Below are 18,808 nucleotides of genomic sequence, written 5' to 3'. Positions count from 1 at the left end.
GGCCTTTATCCGGAAACCTCTTTATTCATTATTAAAAGATTTAAACGCTTTTTTTCCAGTACCCGTTTCCGCTGCTGGACAAATGCAATATAGCTTATCTTTAGCTAAGTTGAACTCAATTTCCCGTGAAATACACCCGAACTGGTTAAAATTAAAGAAACATGGAGTAACAGGTTATACAATTAGAACAAACCAATAAAAACCAAATAGCTTAATCTGAATATGTTAATGTAATGCGAAACTGGGTGTTATACAACAAGTGAATCCTTTTTACAGCAGAAAAAAGCGAACAGACTTCGCGTCATTTTATCGCAAAAAGCAACACAACTTTGACACTGCGGCATTAAGAAAGGGCCAGGACCTTAATCAATAAATGAACTCTATGTCACAGGTGGAATAAACGTTAATGTGTGTCTGACAGCTGAGACTTCCAGGTGTTACCAAACCAAACCGCAGCAGCGGAGCCATTCCCGACGATAAATAATTACTTTTAATGTGTTGCCTCGTCCTGCCAGGAGGTGTCAGGCGTGTCAGAGGAAATACAAGGAAATACTCTATCAAACCTTTTTTTTTTAATTCGAAACTTCCGTAAAAGGAGATGAACGCGAACCAATATCTTCTTTCATTCGAGATCCTGACGGTACGAAAACAATGCTGCATGCTCAGTTTTCCCTTGAAAACCGCAATGCTTTTGTATCACCATCAGAACCGTAGCTTTAATTAAGGTCATGCAGCTTAAGCGCGCCGAACATGTTTAATGAGGCTTTAATTAAATATTGTCAGTTTTGTAGTGGTAGGTAGGTATATATTGCTGTTTATAATGGTAAGATAGGTGTGACAGGAGTAACACGGAAATGCTCTTTATAAACAGCCTTCCTCAGTTCGGTTTTCTTGCTCCCAAATTAGGCTAAAGGTTTAGCCTTCAGATTGACTAGCGTGTGTTTACATCGCTTCTACGGTCCAAAGCATTACAATTGCGTTAAATTTAAATTCTATCTCTGAATTGCTTTACGGATATTAGTTTTGCCATAGCACCAGTCCCTCCCCTCTAACTGACAAAATCTAAGACAATTTTTTTTTCACAGAAAGCATACATGACAGGTAGCTTCGCTTTTGAACAAAGCTGTTTTTTTAGAGTTATTGCTCTATGTTGTACGAAGTTCCTCCAAACCGACGCCAAAATGGGATATTCCGACTGTGGTGGTCCTGTTTATCTGCAGTTGTCATGACGAACGACATCATCGGGTTTCCTCCTGGAGCAAGATCCTGCTTCTCTAACTGTGTGCCAAACGTCACCTGCAGGGGTATCACAGAGGGACTCTAAGGGTTCCTAGAGAGCAGCAGGACAGCCTCAAAGCACAGTCAATAACAATAATAATACATTTATTAAATGACACTAACAATATTCGGAAACACAAAAGAAAAGTTCCAATCTATATACATGTGTGCTCTTTCAGAGCGTCCTATCAGTGGGTCACGCCGTGTGTTTGGTGAGTCAATGCCCACCTCTTGGTCACATGACCCATGGGAATCGGAATGGGGTGGGGCTGTGCCCCCAGCCTGCAGTGCTGATTTGGTCATCGGTGACAGTGGACAGCCCTCCACCGCCCCCCACGAGTCCTCCTGGCTGTCCTGGCAGCTTGTTGAGCTCCACCACTTCTCCGTCTTCAGCCTGCGGGAGAAGCACTGGTTTCGGCTGACGGGTTACGAACATGCCGAACTGCGGGATAGAAAAGGTCACACCGTGCCACATATAAGAGGCGACTCATCTCCAGTGCCGTTTGTTTTTCTGACAGGACAATTATGGGTGAAAACTCATCCACCCATGTATGACACGATTCTCCCTAACTGCCCATGTGATGAAGTGAATGTTCTCACTGACACATCCCAGCACATGTGCTGACCTGAATCTAACATCTGATATCATTCAGAGGATTAATTATACTCTATGAAAATCGTTTTAGTGTTTTTATGTTTAGTCAGAGAGATGCAACATAATATCAATGCTGAACATAATATCAATGCGCCGTGCAGGACCGGTCCGCCCTACAGGCGACATCGGCGATTAGGGGGCGCAAAAGAATGATTAAAAAAAAAAAACAGAAGAAATACCTCTGCTTACATTCTGTGACAGATATTTACATCAGTTTGATCATTTCACTGCTTTTCTTCTGAAATGGACACCAGCTAGTTAGTTAGCAGGTAGATTCGCTGTGCTACCTTAATGTTTTTAATATAATTCAATTGACTAAATTCGTTTTCTGCTGCCCTGTGTGCCATGGTGCCTTGGCAGTGTTTCCTGGTAGCCGCATCATCACTGCTGCCTTTTAGGTACCTGTGGCCTGTCATACTCTGCCCCTCCTAAAGGGGGCGCCCTCGTCCTCCCCCAGCTTACTTGTCGATGGCGCTCTGCCGCTTCTTCAAGTCCCTGATGTGCTGCAGCACTGCTTCGGCCTTGTGCTGTGCGACGTCGCCTGCCGTCGACCCCCCCACCCCTTCCCGCCTCCCGCCCCTCCTCCGCTGGCCCATCAGCTCCCTGGGCGTGGGCAGTTTTTCCGGAGCCTGAGGCAGCCTCTGTCCCGAGAGGGGCTTTGAGGACACAGCGCACCCTGCCTTCACGACAAAAGACGGCATGATGTTACTGCGTGCCCATTGGGGGGGGGGGGGGGGGCGCTCTCATGTTACTTCTATGGAGTAGATGAAGACACCAACTACACAAAATGACAATTTGGAGTGGCCGACTATGACTAAAACTAAAAACCATAAACAACGTACGAGATTATAAGTTATATAAAGGACTCCTGTGATGTTCAAGAATCCCTAATAGAAATCGAAATGAATATTTTATTCCTGGACCTTAATGGATTTTTAACTGATCTCTCTACGCAGGTGTGCAATTCAAGTGAAGGCTTCCATTGGACAATTAAGCTAAACTTTCACGGAAACCGTTATTACTACATTGATCCGTTCTCCGTTAAATGAGTGTGGAGCTTGTGTTTCCCTAATCCTACTGGTCTTGTATGGGTGTCGGAGTACAACTTCAAAAAGGAAAATGAAAAAAAGAAGGAAAAAAAATGACAAACGCATCATGCAAAGTATATTAAGTGTGAAATACCAAAAGAATTAAACGTTGCACGGCTATTATTAGATTCATCTTGAAGTCTCTGACATTCATATGCAGTATCATTGCAGGAAGAACGCAAGTTGAGTAATTTTGAGTAGGAGTTCATCCTGGTCTGTTCTGTAATGCCTCAGCACTTATAAGGACCTCAGGCAAGAATAAGTACTGAAAATATAAAAGTGTCAATCTCCTATTTCCAGTACTGCTCTTTAGATGCTGTGATGAGCAATGTGAAAAGTACACGACATTCCCCGCGGTCAGAACTTGAAAATCGTCTTTTAAGACGAGGATTCTCGCATGCTACCTAAATGCCGGTGGCGTTTAGCATAACGTCAAGGTCCGTGGGTCTACCGTCCAGCGCGGTACCTACCATTCCTGCAGATGCATCCATGTAGTTCTCTGTCACGAGAAAATTATGAGGGAAGTGCTGTACGCCAGGCCGTTGGCTGTGGAATGATGAGGGCAGAGGTTATGTGTACATGTGAATGCATGTGTGCAATGACAGACATGCAAACAGTAAAAAGGAAAGTGTATTTGTCAGTTAGATTCTGCTATCCCAGCAACAGCGAAAGCAGCCTTCAGTAACCAATGGCAACAGCAAAGGAACTCTGAGGGGGAAAAGGAAAATAACATTCCCACAACAATACTTATAGATTTTTAATTTTACTGACATTCTTGTAACGACCACTGTTATGACTTTTGGAATAATTCATTCTGAGAATTCAGCGTGCCATTTTTTGCAATTACAGCACCGGATTGGTTATAAAAGGGCTCTCATTCATATTACTCAGCTTCAGAAATCCTGCTGTTTTTAACAAAAGCACCAAAGGCCTCATATTAACATGCAAGTTTGTGTCGGGTTACTGTAAGTCAGTGTCGGCGTTAAGGAAATCTCGCACTGCGATTGCGATGGTTTGTTATGCAAGCTCATATTTCACTGTGGTGATTTTAGCCCGTGTCCAACTCAGCCCCCCTAGGTGTGACGGTGGAATTATACGCTAGTTACTACGATCACTAGAGTGCTACAGGGTGATCGCCAAGTGCGAGAACATTCCACAAGTGTCACCACAGCCTCAAACTGCCACCCATGTCTCCCAGTTCGTCTCTGGCTGTAAGATGTGCTGGCAGTGAGTTCAGATTATCCTGTCGCTGAGAGGAACGGAAAACCTCAGGTCCGACAGATCATGGACCGGGGCATAACGCCTCCAGCATGGAGCCGGCGTGAAGGCTGTCTCCATCTCATAGCTCCGCCATACTGTACGGGACCTTCTGAAGGGAAAGCCAAGAACCCCAGCAAAAAGATCACCATAATTTTTTACGGAAAGGTTGCATCTGACAACTAGCTGCTAACGTCATTAGCCCTTTTGCCTGTCATAATACGACAGTTTTGCTATTTTAGCTACTATATACCAATTCATAAAGCTGAATATTTCTAAAGAAATCATTCAGGATATACAGAATATTAATATAATTCACCTGTTTAACATCTCAAATCCGAGGCCCAACAACAGTCAGTAATCTCAAACATTTTTTTGTGGTATCATCTCCAATACGTTGCTTGCATTTAGTGAACTCTGCACAAATTCAGTTGTACTCCTGGTATATGTACATAATGTATTTGATTGAATTTTCATAATGTTTCACTGTCTAATATGGATGCATAACATAATGTCTACTATGATTTGTGATCTACTCTGTACTCTTTTTTTAAATATATTTTTTATACCCTTTTCCTTACTGTAACTATATTTTTCTTATTCTCTTTATATCTGTATGCCTGCCACTGGATTGAGGGAATTCCCAACCCCCCCAAGTCTAGTCAATTGTATATATGTCACAGTGCCTCTGTGTGCATGTTTTGCTAACAGCAGCTTAAGATAAAATATATTTTGTTACTCACTTTGCAAATGAAAGAAACTGGTCACTGTCGGTATCATCGTTGGTCATCCGTGCTCCTGGGGTTATAAGAGGTAACATTCTCAGTTTGGCCAAATGACTTGGGTTCATAGCCTTTTATTTGTGCGTGCCAGTCCTGAAATGATAAGATACAAGATCCCAGAGTAGAGAAAAATAATAATACATTAGCTAATTGACTAACGTACGTACATAAATCCCTCAGGATTCTTGGTAAACTGTGTTTCAGAAATTCATTACAGAATTATTGTTATCAGTCCTGGAGATGATTAAACCAGGAAAAAAAATTTGATTTCAGCTCCAGTGGCTCTCAAACGCAGGGCACATGATGTAAGGGTGTAGATGGAATGGGTCTATAAAAGTGTGTGACCGTATGTGTGTGTGATGTGCCCTATGATGGACCCCAACTTTGTGTACTGGGCTGCCTGAGACGAGCTCCAGGCCCTGGTCAGGATCAAAGGTGGAGAGTCCAGGTCCAGAAAGTAAAAATCCAGACCGCGATTTTGTTTAAACCAACCAGTTGAGCTTGGAGAGTCACAGTCAGAGAGTACTCAGCTGGCATGCTCAACTAGTTGGTTGAAACAAAAACTTAGCCTGGATTTTCTCTTTCCAGATCTGAACTATTCACCTCTGGTCAGGATAAGCAGTTTAGAGATGGAGAGATAAATGATAGATAGATAAATGATAGATAAATGAGTTGAATGGAGACATCAATATGTCTTCCGTGGCCTAGGCCCGATTAGTAGTCGCGGTTAGCCCGTCAGTATTCAGAAAACGGTCTGCTTACTTTAAAATTATTTATACTTACAACCAATAAAGAAGCTAATTAAGTAAGTTGCAATCTAATTATTTTTTCAATCTAATTGATTTCCCTGGCTGATTCCTACATTGACACCGTGACTGTTATTTTCTGCATAGGCGGCTAGTTTTAGCTAGCTTGCTACAAAAGCAATGACTTACTGTGTATAACCAAGTTAACCACTTTTTTCGAGCTATTACACCAATATATTGAACCAGGGAAAAGGATACGCGTACATTATACATTTACACGAACGTCAGTTCAAATTCATACATACAAATTATTTTAAAAAGTAGCTGTGAAGCTATAATATCGCTACGACGATTGACAAATAATTGTTCCCGGGCCAGTTTTTATTCAACAATATTTTAGCGCATTACTGCTAAATACACCTGAATATAATAATGAATTTATTTTAGATGTATACGCGTTACTCATTTCAACGGAGTGATTAAAAGGACTTAACTTAAATTTAGCTCAATGACAAGTTAATACTACCTGTCAAAAACAAAGGCGTTACAGTAGTCTTGATATTTTGGTGTCAAACAACGAGAAAAAAAACCCACTGATTTGTTTTCCTGTCATAACGAACCAGAAAATCGATGCGAAGTAACAGTATCTCAAATCAATGACTGTCTGTCACACGTAATATACGAGGAGCTGTTTTCTGAAAAGGAGTCCAATACGAAACTGACAGCAGTCGGTGATGTTTGTCCATGAAAGTAAAAACGCAGTCCAGGTATCGAGGTTGGTCTGTGTCTGGGTGGGGTTAGGGTTAGGATTACTGTAATTAGTCCTGTATTTCTGGGATATGCACTGTTACCCTGCCTCGGAGAAAAGGCGAGCTAAGGGCAGGATCAGGAAGCGCCCTGCTTCCTCTGCATGCTCTGCCTGGCCATGCATTTGCTCTAAGACGTGCAGTTAACGTACCATTCACACATAGAATACATCACAATACAACTGAATATCTTTAACTGTCATTGCACAGATGTACAACGAAATTTACTTTGTCCCTTGAATAGTACATGTACATACAGTATAATAAAGATTCCACGCATACGTATGCCATGGGTGACGGTGTAAGACATATGATCAGATGTCGAACCTTCCATTTCGTTCTAAATTTTGTAAATAAATGTAATGCATCTAACACACCGAGCCTGGTATATCCCAATGCCCACTGTAAATATACTCCTACAGGACAAAAAGAACAAGCGCAGTATAGTCATAGATGATTATAGGTGTTATAGCCTTGTAGGACTCCTCACCATTCTGTCAAAATATACAGCATGAAGTCCTATAACAGGTTATGATGTAGATCTCGGTTTCATTTTAGTGTTTTAGTGCATTGTTAAAATCATAGCTCAGTGATCCAATATAATTCCTACAGAAATATCATGGGATTGCTCAGAAAAGCAGGCAAGAATTGCACCTGAACAGCTTCAAAGTGAGACCTTTAATTCTAACACATTCAGTACTGAACAAGACTTGCGCTGACCTGTTCTACACCATCATTTGGCAAAAACCGTTACAGAATCAGAGTTGTGATATTATGCTATTTTTTTCTGTGTGTTGTGTGTGTTTTGACTGGGGGCAATGAAATAGGATCGATCCCCCCTCCCCAGTTGTCCCTGAAGTTTTTCCCAAAGGAAGCGACATTGGCCCTTTAAAATCCTCCCGTCTGGGCCGGCTGCCGTGACGTCAGGCGGGAGATGGCGACCGGCTCGAGCCGCTGGGACCGTATAGGGGGGGCGCGAGGGAGAGCGACGGGCCGCACGCAGAGACCGCGGCCGCCGCTGCTGCTAACTCTTCTTTTATTTTTATTTTTTTACTTTTTCTCCCCTTTTTAAAAACAAAAGAAACAGCGAGACATCGCCGTCGTCTGCCGGAACGTACTTTTCCCCCAGTCTTGCGGAGGAGTAAAGGTCACCTGCGCTGCCTGTCCGGAAAGGGGATTGAAGTTTGGGTTCTCCTCCGCCCGGCCCGAATCCTTTTCTGGGCCGTCGGTCAACTTTTCATCGGTTCCGGCTCTGATGTTGTTTTAAATTGTGCGCGTTAACAAAAGTATCCGTTTCAAAGTTTTCTGCCAGATCAGGTTTTAGTTTCTAATTCCTTATTTTACCTATATTTAAAAAAAATAAAAAAAACGACACAGCCAGCGCCCCCATGAAACTTTTTTCCACCCCCCCAGACAGATAGCTGTGGTCCCAGGCATTTTTTCCGGCCCAAAAAAGAGACGGACCGGTGTTGGGCTCGATCGGAGGAGCAGCGGGTTAAACTTTTATTATAACATAAGGACATTTCGGCGAGTGATTCCCTGAGCAACAATGCGGACTGTTAAACCGCACTGAGAGGAAGGAAACTCGTCCAAAAAAGCGGTGAGTGGTTTTAGCTGATTTTATTTAAGTACCTGATTTTTATTTGTGTGTACTTTTTGTGTAATGTAATTACATATAAGGCAGACTTAATTTTCTATAGTATTGAGTAAAGACTCATGAGTTTCTTTAAGCAGGTTTAGAGTTTAAAACTTTCCGCTGTTATGATGTGGGGGGAGGTGTGATCCAGACGGGTTGGCCGCCGGTCCCCCCCCCAACCCCAGCCGGTTTCGCGATGGTATGATTAGGGTCCGCAGAGCCGACCGGCCGGCCGGCCTCGCCTCCCCCCCTTGTATTGATCATCAGTCAAGAGACACAGATGAGAAAGTGACACCCCCTCCCTTTATGGGCCCCGTTTCCTTTAATGAAATCCCTCTGTTTTTCTGACACCGTTATGATTTTGCTGCAGGAAAAAAACCACAAAAAAGAAAAGGGGAAAGTTCCGGGACAGAGTTTAGGGACGGCCGTGGAATTTCTCTGTGTTTTGCGGATTACGCTGAACAGCAGGGGGAGGGGGGCGCTGGTGCTATCTTTAGCAGAGGCCGAGGGTGTAGGTATGCAGCGTGATGACTTTCCAATTGTACGTGGGACGCAGGACGTCCAGACGGGAGGCCAACAGCAGCCCCTGCCGCCAGGATACTGACAGATGGACGACTTAGAAAAGAGCACAGAACTAGTACCTTAAAACTGCCCTCATGTAAACAGAATTCTGCCTGGTGCGTTCCCTCTTTTTTGGCAGGATGCGGTACTACATGGGTCTCCAACTCAAGTCCTGGATAGCTTAGTTCTCTCCCTTCCCCACCACACCAGATTCAACTCAAGAAATGGATGTAAATAGCAGAGAAATCGAATCAGGTGTGTTAAATTAGGGGAAACCCAAAATTGGCTTTGGCTGGGGTGGTGTGTGTTGAACGATATCAGTTTTTCCGACTTAAATACAAGTCGGCCAGTTTTTCCACACCTGAGCTGCTATCGTGCAGTAAAAATATGGTTTTATTTATTGAGGAATGAATTGGCAGCCTGTTTACTCTCCTCAGTTTGGTCTTTTGTCAGAGAGACTGACACTTACACCCGGCTGGGTGCTGCACACATAATAGTAGTTAGTGTTTTGTTTTAATAACCTCGGTGGTGTCACAATGCATAATTCAGAAAATTAAACAGCATTCCACAAAGTCTCCCGACAGTCTCGGTTGGGGGTGGGGGGTGGGCGCGAGGAGGAATAGGGAGATGCATCTTTTGTGAAGGTAAAAAGTTACCACACAATGAGTGGCCTCTCGACGACCTGGCAGCTGAGTACAGTGAGGCTGGAAACACCCAGCCTGATGAAAGTGTACGTGTTTGGTTGGGGGGGGGGGTGATACAAGCAGTTTTTTTTCCCCTTTTTTGCACAGGTATCGCAGGTATTGCACAGTTAATGTAATGCAGAGACTAGATTAAATCTGTGAAATCTTGTACCAGCTGTGCGAAATTGGAAATTGTGCAGTCAGTGTTTGGGGCGGGCGGGCGGGGGGGTTATTGTTTTGAAGAAAGACCCTTGGCCTGCTTGGCATGTTGGCGTTGCGGTGGCGAGTTGTCCCTCCGGACGGCACATGTGTGAACTCGGAGACAGATGCGTGGCGGCTCTTTGGCTTGCTGTCAGGTGTCACGAAACGGCTAGTCTGGTTAGAAACCAGCGCCATATAACTAAAGGCCCTCAGCTCCCCCCGTAGGCTGCTTTCTTAGGGGGTGTTTTTACATATGTGGTTGTTTATTTGATGGTTTCCTTTCTGCAGAGTGACCGGCTGATGCATTCTGGGTGATTAGGAGGCCTTTTCAGATTCCCATGGATACAGATTGTGCCCCCCCCCCCCCCCCTCAAACATTGTGCCTGTGATCGAAAGGACGCTGGTTCAAATTCCAGGGTTGGCAGAGTTTCGCTTTTGGGGCCTTTGAGCAAGACTCATAACCCCAGTTGCTCCAGGGATAGCTAACCCTGCTTTTTCAATAGTACAGTGCTCTGGACAGAAGCGTCTGCTAAACAAATTTAATGGAACATTATTCCATGGCTTCCAAATGACACCTTCCAGTAGTCTTGGCACCTTTTTCAGTTTATGCATCGGCAGAATAATCATAATATTTCCGTGTATGCATTTTTTTTTTATTGACTGTGTCTGGGCCGTGTGTGTGTGTGTGTGTGTGTTGCTCAAACTCCATCTCTTCTTCCTGGTTGCTTATCAGCAGCCAAGCAACCTGGCTTTGGCATTGACCTCCTTGGCGCATATAGCCCATACCCTTGCAAACGTGCACCGTCAAAACGCCCCAGAGTTGCTTTGTGAGCTGACCCCCAGCATGTAGTCAAAGCAAGCAAGGCCTCTGACAGGAAGGGGGGGCCGTGCAGCGGTCCTGGTGGTAACTCTTGGCCTTCATTCTTGTTTAATAGGTTCCTGCATCAGCTCTCACTGTGCTGATGTTATTGCTAAATATTTAAGCTCCTCATCTGTGACTGGAGGGAAATTCCACAGTAATAGAAAATTATGTTGTGTCCTTTTGTCTCTCGGTAACTGCAGACAGGCCATGTGGAGATTGTTGGAAATGAGAATCATGTGATGGTCTTTCTTGTTGAATATGTAGCTCGAGTTTGGTGACATCTCCAGTACTCTGGCACTCTGTGAATAATCCTTTTTCAGCATCATGATACTAAACAAAACGTGGCCTCTCTTTTTTTTTTTGGATGGACTGACTAACTTCTAATATCTTTAGATCTTTTTGATGGCTCTTCATGTACTCCAGGGCTCTTTGGAGCTAAACATCCAAGTTCTTGGTTTCTGAAATGGCCACACTGGAATGCTTCAACACGAGTTACAGCATAGAGCTCGGTAAAATCATTTGTTTTGTCTCTATAGCTTTCTGGCTTTGGGGATTGTGGTCACCTCCTTTCGTCGCATGGCAGCCTTCCTAATGTCTTATTTGCTACTTAATGAAGTCTTCCGCCTGTGGGCTGCAGCGTATTTCTGGAATGTGGTAGCATTTCATATTCTGCTTTTAATGCCGGCAGGAGCCGAGATGGCAAAAACGTTCCCTTTAAGTTTTCAGTCGGTTTTATGGATGCTCAGGGCTGACGAAGAGAGCCAGTTCTTGAGTCACGGGCGTTTTGCTTTGGCTTCTTTGAACTCGCATGGGAAAAGGTCTGTGAAGTTGCATTATGCTGAGGGATGGGGCAAGTCTGGCTATGACACCCATAGGGGGTTACAAACTTGTTTCGCATTAGAACCTTGTACTGTTGGTTAACTGGGGGTTAAACCAGGTTCTCAGTAAGCATTTGTAAGGTCTGAGTTGGCTCTTGTCTTTGTTTTATCTGGTCTTCCAGAGTAAGAATGACTTGGTCATCACGTGTCACTGTAACAAACAGCTACTGTTCTTCCACACAAACATATGGGTAATCTCCTTTTCCTCTGCACGCTAAACCTTAACTGGGGCTCCGTTTAGTTTGTCAGGAATTTTCTGTTATGGGCTGTAAGTCGCATGGCGCTGGTGTTATTTGCACGTGTTGCGTATTCACCTGAAGGACGTGATGATGTCATACTGTAAGCATTACCATTTCAGCCTGAGCATTTTCACAGGTCGTGCACCGACAGCATGATAGTTTTATTCTTTGGTCGATGGGTAGAACTCGGCTGTGACGGTGGACAGCTAAGTGACCCCGGGAGCCTCACAGTCTCGTCTGCGCTTATGGATGTCTGACCTCTCTGCCGAAATGGTCTGCGGATGGCGTTGTGAACCCGCGGCATCTCTCAATATTTACTCCATTGCCAATTACGCAGGAAGCATCAGCGAATGCTGGGAAAAGTGAGGGAGATCTTTAGAGAAGGTGTCAACAGGAGTATGGTCAGGTGTGCCGAGCGTGTGATTAGCGTCTGTGCAGAGCGTTTGTGGGCTGGCCAAGCCCTGATCGGATGGCAGAGATGAGAGAAAATTACACCCTCTGAAACCTTTCGTGTGCTCCACACCTGGAGGACCTGCATGAGGAAATGACAGTTTGGGTTGGTGTGTGTGGGTCTGTCTGTGGGAGGGGGTTTATATTCAAGCTGGGGTTTACATTACAAGCTCGTGCCCCATTCCTGTCCTGTTCCCATCAAGCCTCCCCCTTAGCCCTAAGGGGGAGCAGTGATGTCATCAGCTAACACCAGGTCGTCTTCTGCCGAGTCAGTGGTCTGAGTGACGAGGGGTTTATATCGCCTTCCTGCCGTGTTTGTGGATCTGCAGCGCCTCCTGGTGTCGGGGAGGGTTCGTGCCGGACAGCCATTTTAGCTGCCATACTTGGCTGGGGTGGATCACGGCGACGTGGACCAAACAGACATGATCAGGTGATGTTTGTTCTCTTTCGTTAGGCCACATGCCAGGGGTTGGACGTTTAACCAGTGTCTGGGAGGTACAGTCATACCGTCTGCATTCCAAGCTAATACTCGCATTCGAGGCCGAAATCTTTAAATCTCTGCGTGAGCCTTAATCTTTAAAAAACAAAGCGCAATGCGATGGCTGGGGCCGAAATGACGGAAACCGTAGCTGTCTTCTCTAGCGTTCAGCAAGCCTGCCTCCTGTCCATACTTTGATCAGTTACTGCATTGATTAATCTGATGGTACTCGTTCCATTTCACACTGAGGAATGGCAGCTGGTGGAGGGGGGTAAGGAGGGGGTTTCGCACATAACAGAAGAGGCGAAGCTGGGTAAAAAGACTGCTGTGCTGCTTTAGCCTTCGTACCCCCCCCTTCTCGCCCCCCTTCTCGGCACTTTGTTTACGGTTCAACATGGAACACGCACCGCACATGACTTCATGCCTCCCGCTCCAGCCGAAATGCCAGCGTGCGTGCTTGCTCTCTCTCTCTCTCTCTCTGGGTGATGGCCTGCCAGCCGTCCCATCTCATCAAAGTCGACTTCAGCCTTGCCCGACGCATCAGCTCCAGAACCCCTCTGTCTGCCTGGCGTGAGACGGGCGTGACACAGAGTGACCTTATGCACTACACTCGCTTTACTATACGCGATTTGTTATGCGGGAGAAAGCACTGCTTCAAAAAAATGGCCGATAAAGTAGGAAACGGCCCAATCCTCTCTGTTGGGAGGTGATGGTTATATGCAGCTAATGCCGGGGAATTTGGCACATTGGTTACAGGAATCTCACAAGGCTTGGCAAATTACTTTTGCCTGGGGCCTGTTGAACCCATGTAAAGGTGTAATTTGGTTCTAACCGGCCTGGTCTCCAGTAGCACATATACACATGGCTAGGGACTTGCGTTTTACTTACACACGCGCACGCACAGGAGCGCCATTAGTGATTTTTGGACTCTATGAAAACGTATCATGTTGGACCCTCAACCCAGACCAATCCAATTTTTTTTAAGGCCCTTGTCACTCAGGTCCCTGAAATCATTTTTCGCCTCTTTCCAGCGCCGCTGCACACAATACAGGTATCTGCCATACATTTATCTGCCTTTATGTGAGTCTCATTGGGTGTTCCTTTGGTGTCAGATGTCACTGTTCTCCGGCAGGCCCATCGCCTTGCACAGCCTGACACCTTACTTTAGTGGGCTGTGGGGGTGGGGTGGGGGGGGGCAGTCTGAAGTCCATTGTAAGCTAGCCTGCCATGCCCTGGGGAGTTTATTGAAAATGTAGTAATCGACCACTCGCATGGTGGAAAGAAGAGCTGGTGCTTAATCTGGCTGCGTTGTCAAGGTGTAGGTCTAGATGACAATTTGTCTCAAGCAACCTTCCCGAGGGTCCAGCTCGTTCGCAGAATCTCTCGGCACCCAACTTTGTCGGGTTATGGTTCCGTGTGCCCTCGTGAGCAACCAGGGTCACTGGATATCCATCGAGTTGTCTGCCTGCCGTTTTCGGCCTCGTGTCGTCATAGCTGTTATTCGGATCATCTCTCTCTCTTTGGTAGTTCTTTTAACGTGACTATGAGCCTTTATTGTTTGTTAGCATTTTTTTGGGCCCCCTTTTGTCTTAAAAGTGTATCTGGTGCCTCAGTAATCGGTACTGAGCAACCCAATAAAAATGAGGGCTAGGGGCTACAGAAGGGGAACCAGACCGGTCTGTGTTCCTTTGTTCAGTGCCATCTCCGGCTTCAAACAGGACATGCCTCTTGTGATTCGCAGAATGGGCTGAGGAAAAGCGGCATTTCGGGGAAGTGGGGCTCCGAGGTGGGGAAGCAGGAGTCTCGGCTGGCGTCCAGGAGTCATTACGTCACTGCCGAGGAATCGCAGCTATGCAGGAACATCGCGCCGAAGCTCAGGTGCCGCGGCCTGCGACAACAGGACGCTGGCGTTGTTCGGCACAAATGGGGAGCAATTTTTAGACACCTCTGTACGAAGGAAAAGGGGCAGGTTGGCGCACTTGTGTTCCGTCAGCTGCACTTTTGGGTGGAATGCAGTTCGCGATGGCTTGGGGTGAAACGGCCAGCAGCTTTCCAGGTTTACAGCCGGTTGTGCCTGATTTTATTTATTTATTTTCTTTTTTTTTGCATGAGGATGATTACTGGGGTGTGTGCTATGCACTTAAATGGCCATGTTAGACATTTACCACATTGCTTTAGCTTGAGCCGAGACACGCAGCAAAAAGGGTTTAGCGAACAGCTTCCTTTGTTTCCAAGACCAGATGCGGTGAGTGGCCCAGTCCCTGTGCCCTTAATTGGAAGATTGCGGGTTCGAGTCCTGGCTTCGGTAAAACAGGCACACGTCTATGGGCCTTGAGTAAGGCCCTTAACCCGCACACTGGCTGGCCTGTATTTGTGCAAATGGCCAAGGATTTATCATTTATGCAAGTGATTTCTCTGTGTTTTCATGTTGCCTAGATAAATGCTAAAGTTGTCCATCTAGGTTTGGTTTCACAGGCTTGCTTGAACCGCGAGTGCGATGGTGTTGCTTTGTACCATTTCCCCAGTACTTGATACTTTATTGATCCCCATGGGGATATTCTCTTTACGCCCCCCCCCCCAGCTTGCCCTCTGTAGGTGCCACCCATAGCAGCGCCCAGTTTAAGGGTCTTGCTCAAGGAGTCGCAGATGTGCCAAGGCTGAGCTCAAACCAGCAACCTTCTAATCACAGGCACGGAGGATTAGCCCACTGAGCCACGCGATTTGGATGGCTTGTACTGCTTGCAGTTCTCAGTGCTGGCATGGAATGCAATGACTGAGATCCTTTGAGGGTAGTGTACGAGGAATCTGTTGGTGGTTTGGTGTTCGTCGTGCTGTGTCAGTTTAGTGTCTGTGCACATCAGCAGTTGCGCGTTCTACTTTTTGATGTGTGCGAAATGACCGCCTTGGACTTGTCTGATTAGAGGTGACTAAGTGGCAATACTCTGTGTTTAGTGTGTGTTGACTGATGAATGGCATCTATCGGGGCATGTGTGAGCACTCCTCTGACTCTGCACCCCTCGGCGTCTGATCAGCAGGGACCACTCGTGTGCATACTTGCACAGTCTGGCTCTCGTTCATCAGGGATTATCCATGTATCCTGTGGTGCCCTGTCTCCGCCGCGCTGGCTGCCTGCCAGCTTCTCCACCTGTACGCCTCGCATGTTGGAGGTACCTGTTTCTCACAGGTGCACCTGTGCTCTCGGGTTTAAAGGGGCCGCTTGCTTTTGAATCGCGGTAGAGGATCGCAAACCTTGCCTTTTATTCTGCTTGGGTTCCAAATGAACCTAATCCCTGTATGTCACTTGTGGTATGGGGATTTGCAGGGGTCCCCTTAAAATTGTCCGTGTCTGTAATCTCTGAGTCTGGACTGTACTCTAAGCACCATTTCCCTGATGACTTCTGTGGAATCTCCTGCCATTAGCAGTTTGGTGTGGAAAGTACTTGCTACATATGGGGCAGATGTGTTACTCCAGACCATTATCATTTTGCCCCATCTTCGTTCGTACAGCCTCTGTCCCTCTGTGTCGGGGTTGGGGAGTGGTCCCTAGCTATTACGGAAGAGCTCACACAGAATACTGCCAGCCAACAGCAACTTTCTTTGTTCCTGACGAAAGTTAGCTTCACCACTCCATGGAATCGGGCCCCCAAGGCACAGCTGGAGACAGGGTTCTTCCAGTATCCTGAAACCGGAGCTCTTCCATTTCACCAAACCCGATTAGACCGGTTTGGTGTGTGTATGGGGTTTTGCGGAGTTCATGCTGCAGTGTTAACACTGCTACATCTCAAAACACGTCCTGTCGGCAGAGACCTCTGGGTACCACAGTCACTTTCTTAAGGAAAGTCTCAGTTCTCCATCCTTTTGTTGTTGCTTCCGTAGGACTTTGTAACAAATGCCATGATGCTGCTTCAAAGGGTCCCTAGGGTTTCACAGGTCCTGCTGTCTAATAGAATAATTAGCACCTTCCAAACAACTGGTGAGTTATTTGAGTCAGTGGTCGCTTTACCCCTGCATCTTTGCATTAAAGCTGGGGTTAGCTGGCTTTCTTCCTCGGTTTGGCTTTACCTGGGAGAGTGTGACCCGCAAAGCTGTTTGGCTTCAACGGCAAACTGCATTGGTGCAAGGTGCCAGCCATGAGCAGCAAACTCCTGGAGTACCTCCCGTGTTACCATGGCAATGGGGAATTTGCTTTAATATCTCGTTTAATCCTCCTCCCTGAATTGTGGCCCTGTAGACACACAATCCTCCTGTTGTCGTCTTGCAAGGCAAAGCTCTGCTGTAGCCAGAGATGAACAAGCTGGTGGGGGAGGAGGGGGGGGGGGAGCGTGGCGACACTTTGCATTGTGGGTATTCCGCCAGACAGAAATGTGAATCAATCACTCGTGGGGCTGGTGTAGTTGAGGTCAAAGGTCACTTGGGTCGCCTTCCAGTTTCCAAGGTGCCCTTTATTCTGTAGGAAATGTAGGGGGTGGAGCAACAAAACACCAAGTTCTCTTTCCACTGAAAGTCAGATCCCCTGCTCCGAGTCGATGGACCTAATCGTCACTCACTGGCTTTTCAGAAAGTGTTCTGGCAGTTACTGCGGCCATTAAGAGTGCAGTTCTCCCTGCTTTCATTGCAGTAATAGAACTGAAAGCTATGAAGGCCGGCTATACATGAAATGCCGCTGTAAAGTTCAGGCAGAGATGAGGCTCTCGTCAGACACCAGCTGTCGAACTACATCACCTGCTATTAGCCATTTGGGTCAGAACCGTGTCCTGTTGAATGAATAAATGTAGCAGACCTTAAAACGGTTACATCCCGGAGAGAGGCTCGACTGAGCGTCTGGTGGTGACTTACACCGTCCCAGAGCTTCTGAAATCCCTGTAGGCACGTCCACTCTTATAATGGAGATGGTAAGTCTACTGTTTTCTTTTCCTCACTCAGGTCTGACTCCCTCCCCCATCCCTTAATGAGGAAGATGGCGGCCTCATCTGTGAAGGTGGCGGTGAGGGTGCGGCCCTTCAACTCCCGCGAGACCAGTCGCAGCGCCAAGTGTGTCATCCAGATGCAGGACAATTCAACCTGTAAGTAAAGCAGGTCTCTATAACCTCGCCAGAGGTGGAAAGTTCTGGTCCAGAAAATACAAATCCAGACCAGGTTTTTATTTCAACCAGCCAGACTCTATACTGAACTGGTTGGTTGAAAGAGAACCCTGGTCTGGATTTCTACTTTCTGAACCTGAGCCTTCCATATCTGAACCCTGCTGTTTGTAACCAGGACAAGAAAGCTTCTGTAAGCAATCCAGTTCTCCCATTGGCTGTCTGGAACTGGTGGAGCGCTTCTGCAAATAACAAGGGTTCTCACTGGCAATTTAGAAGTGGTCAGTCTTCTTTAAGTAACAAGCCCTTTGATTGCCAGTTGGATGTTGTTAATTATAAGTGAATTTCTCATGAGTCCTGTGATTGGTAGTTTGGCGACAGCCCATATTAGTCTTTCATCTTATGCCATGCCTTGACAAATTTTATTTCCTCCATGGAGAAAGTTGTCAAATGCTCTTGTATGATTTCTTTTTAACCATTTACACAACCGTGGAGGTTGTGTTATTACCACAGAACCTACCGTCTTCTGGTTCCCGCACGCACCCTTACTCTGACCTGTTTTTAGGAGGGTGGGGCCCTCTTGGTGTAGGTCATCCTGCACGCACCCTTACTCTGACCTGTTCGTGGGAGGGTGAGGGCCCAGGGTGAGGCACCTCGCAGTGCATCATGGGAGTTGTGTCCTAATTGGCTGATTCACCACCATGTCGAAAGGCTGGCTCCTGTCCGAGGCTTGCGTCAACGTCCGAGCACATCCGAGAACCTTGCTGCGGGAGAAGCATTTCGGTACTCGAGCGGCAGCTGTCTGTGCTCTTTGCGAGTGGCTGAAGGCGAGATGTGGTGGCTGCCTCGCCCAGCCCGCTCACGCCTTGCTGTCCGAATAATGCCGAAGTTGTACTTTTTTTTTGGCTTGGTTTTTCCCTAAAGAGCGTCAGTGACACACCACCCACCCACCCACCCATTTGGCTTAGTACAGTTCAGCCAGGGGTCATGTAGGGGGCGGGCAAAGTGGGGGTAGCACTCCTAGGCATCCCAGACTTATGGCCCAGAGCACATTCACCCAGAACAGACTGTGGCTGACCCTGGCAGCTGCAGTCCTCCTGACAGCCCCTGCCTCCCCCATATGCTGAAGC

The 18,808-nt window shown here is 46.6% G+C and overlaps 2 protein-coding genes across 2 annotated transcripts in view; one reads left to right on the top strand and one right to left on the bottom strand.

Annotated features, from left to right (window-relative positions):
* Positions 1–4: 4 nt before the first annotated feature.
* LOC125721664 (uncharacterized) lies at positions 5–6,659 on the bottom strand. Its single transcript, XM_048997601.1, has 7 exons — positions 6,530–6,659; positions 5,022–5,153; positions 4,289–4,390; positions 3,492–3,567; positions 2,396–2,613; positions 1,507–1,672; positions 5–1,296 (listed from the first exon to the last, which is right to left on the bottom strand). Exons 2-7 carry the CDS (start codon positions 5,126–5,128, stop codon positions 1,138–1,140), a joined length of 828 nt encoding a protein of 275 aa, XP_048853558.1. The 5' UTR covers positions 5,129–5,153; positions 6,530–6,659; the 3' UTR covers positions 5–1,137.
* Positions 6,660–7,547: 888 nt separating this feature from the next.
* Positions 7,548–18,808, top strand: part of kif1c (kinesin family member 1C) — a 28,143-nt gene continuing 16,882 nt past the window's right edge. The window contains 2 exon segments of the mRNA XM_048997785.1: positions 7,548–8,212; positions 17,524–17,663. Of these exon segments, the coding sequence (XP_048853742.1) occupies positions 17,549–17,663 (115 nt within the window). The 5' untranslated portion in view covers positions 7,548–8,212; positions 17,524–17,548.

Source organism: Brienomyrus brachyistius, unplaced genomic scaffold, assembly GCF_023856365.1.
Source record: "Brienomyrus brachyistius isolate T26 unplaced genomic scaffold, BBRACH_0.4 scaffold35, whole genome shotgun sequence".
Lineage (NCBI taxonomy): Eukaryota > Metazoa > Chordata > Actinopteri > Osteoglossiformes > Mormyridae > Brienomyrus > Brienomyrus brachyistius.
This window is presented reverse-complemented; position numbering and strand designations above follow the sequence as displayed.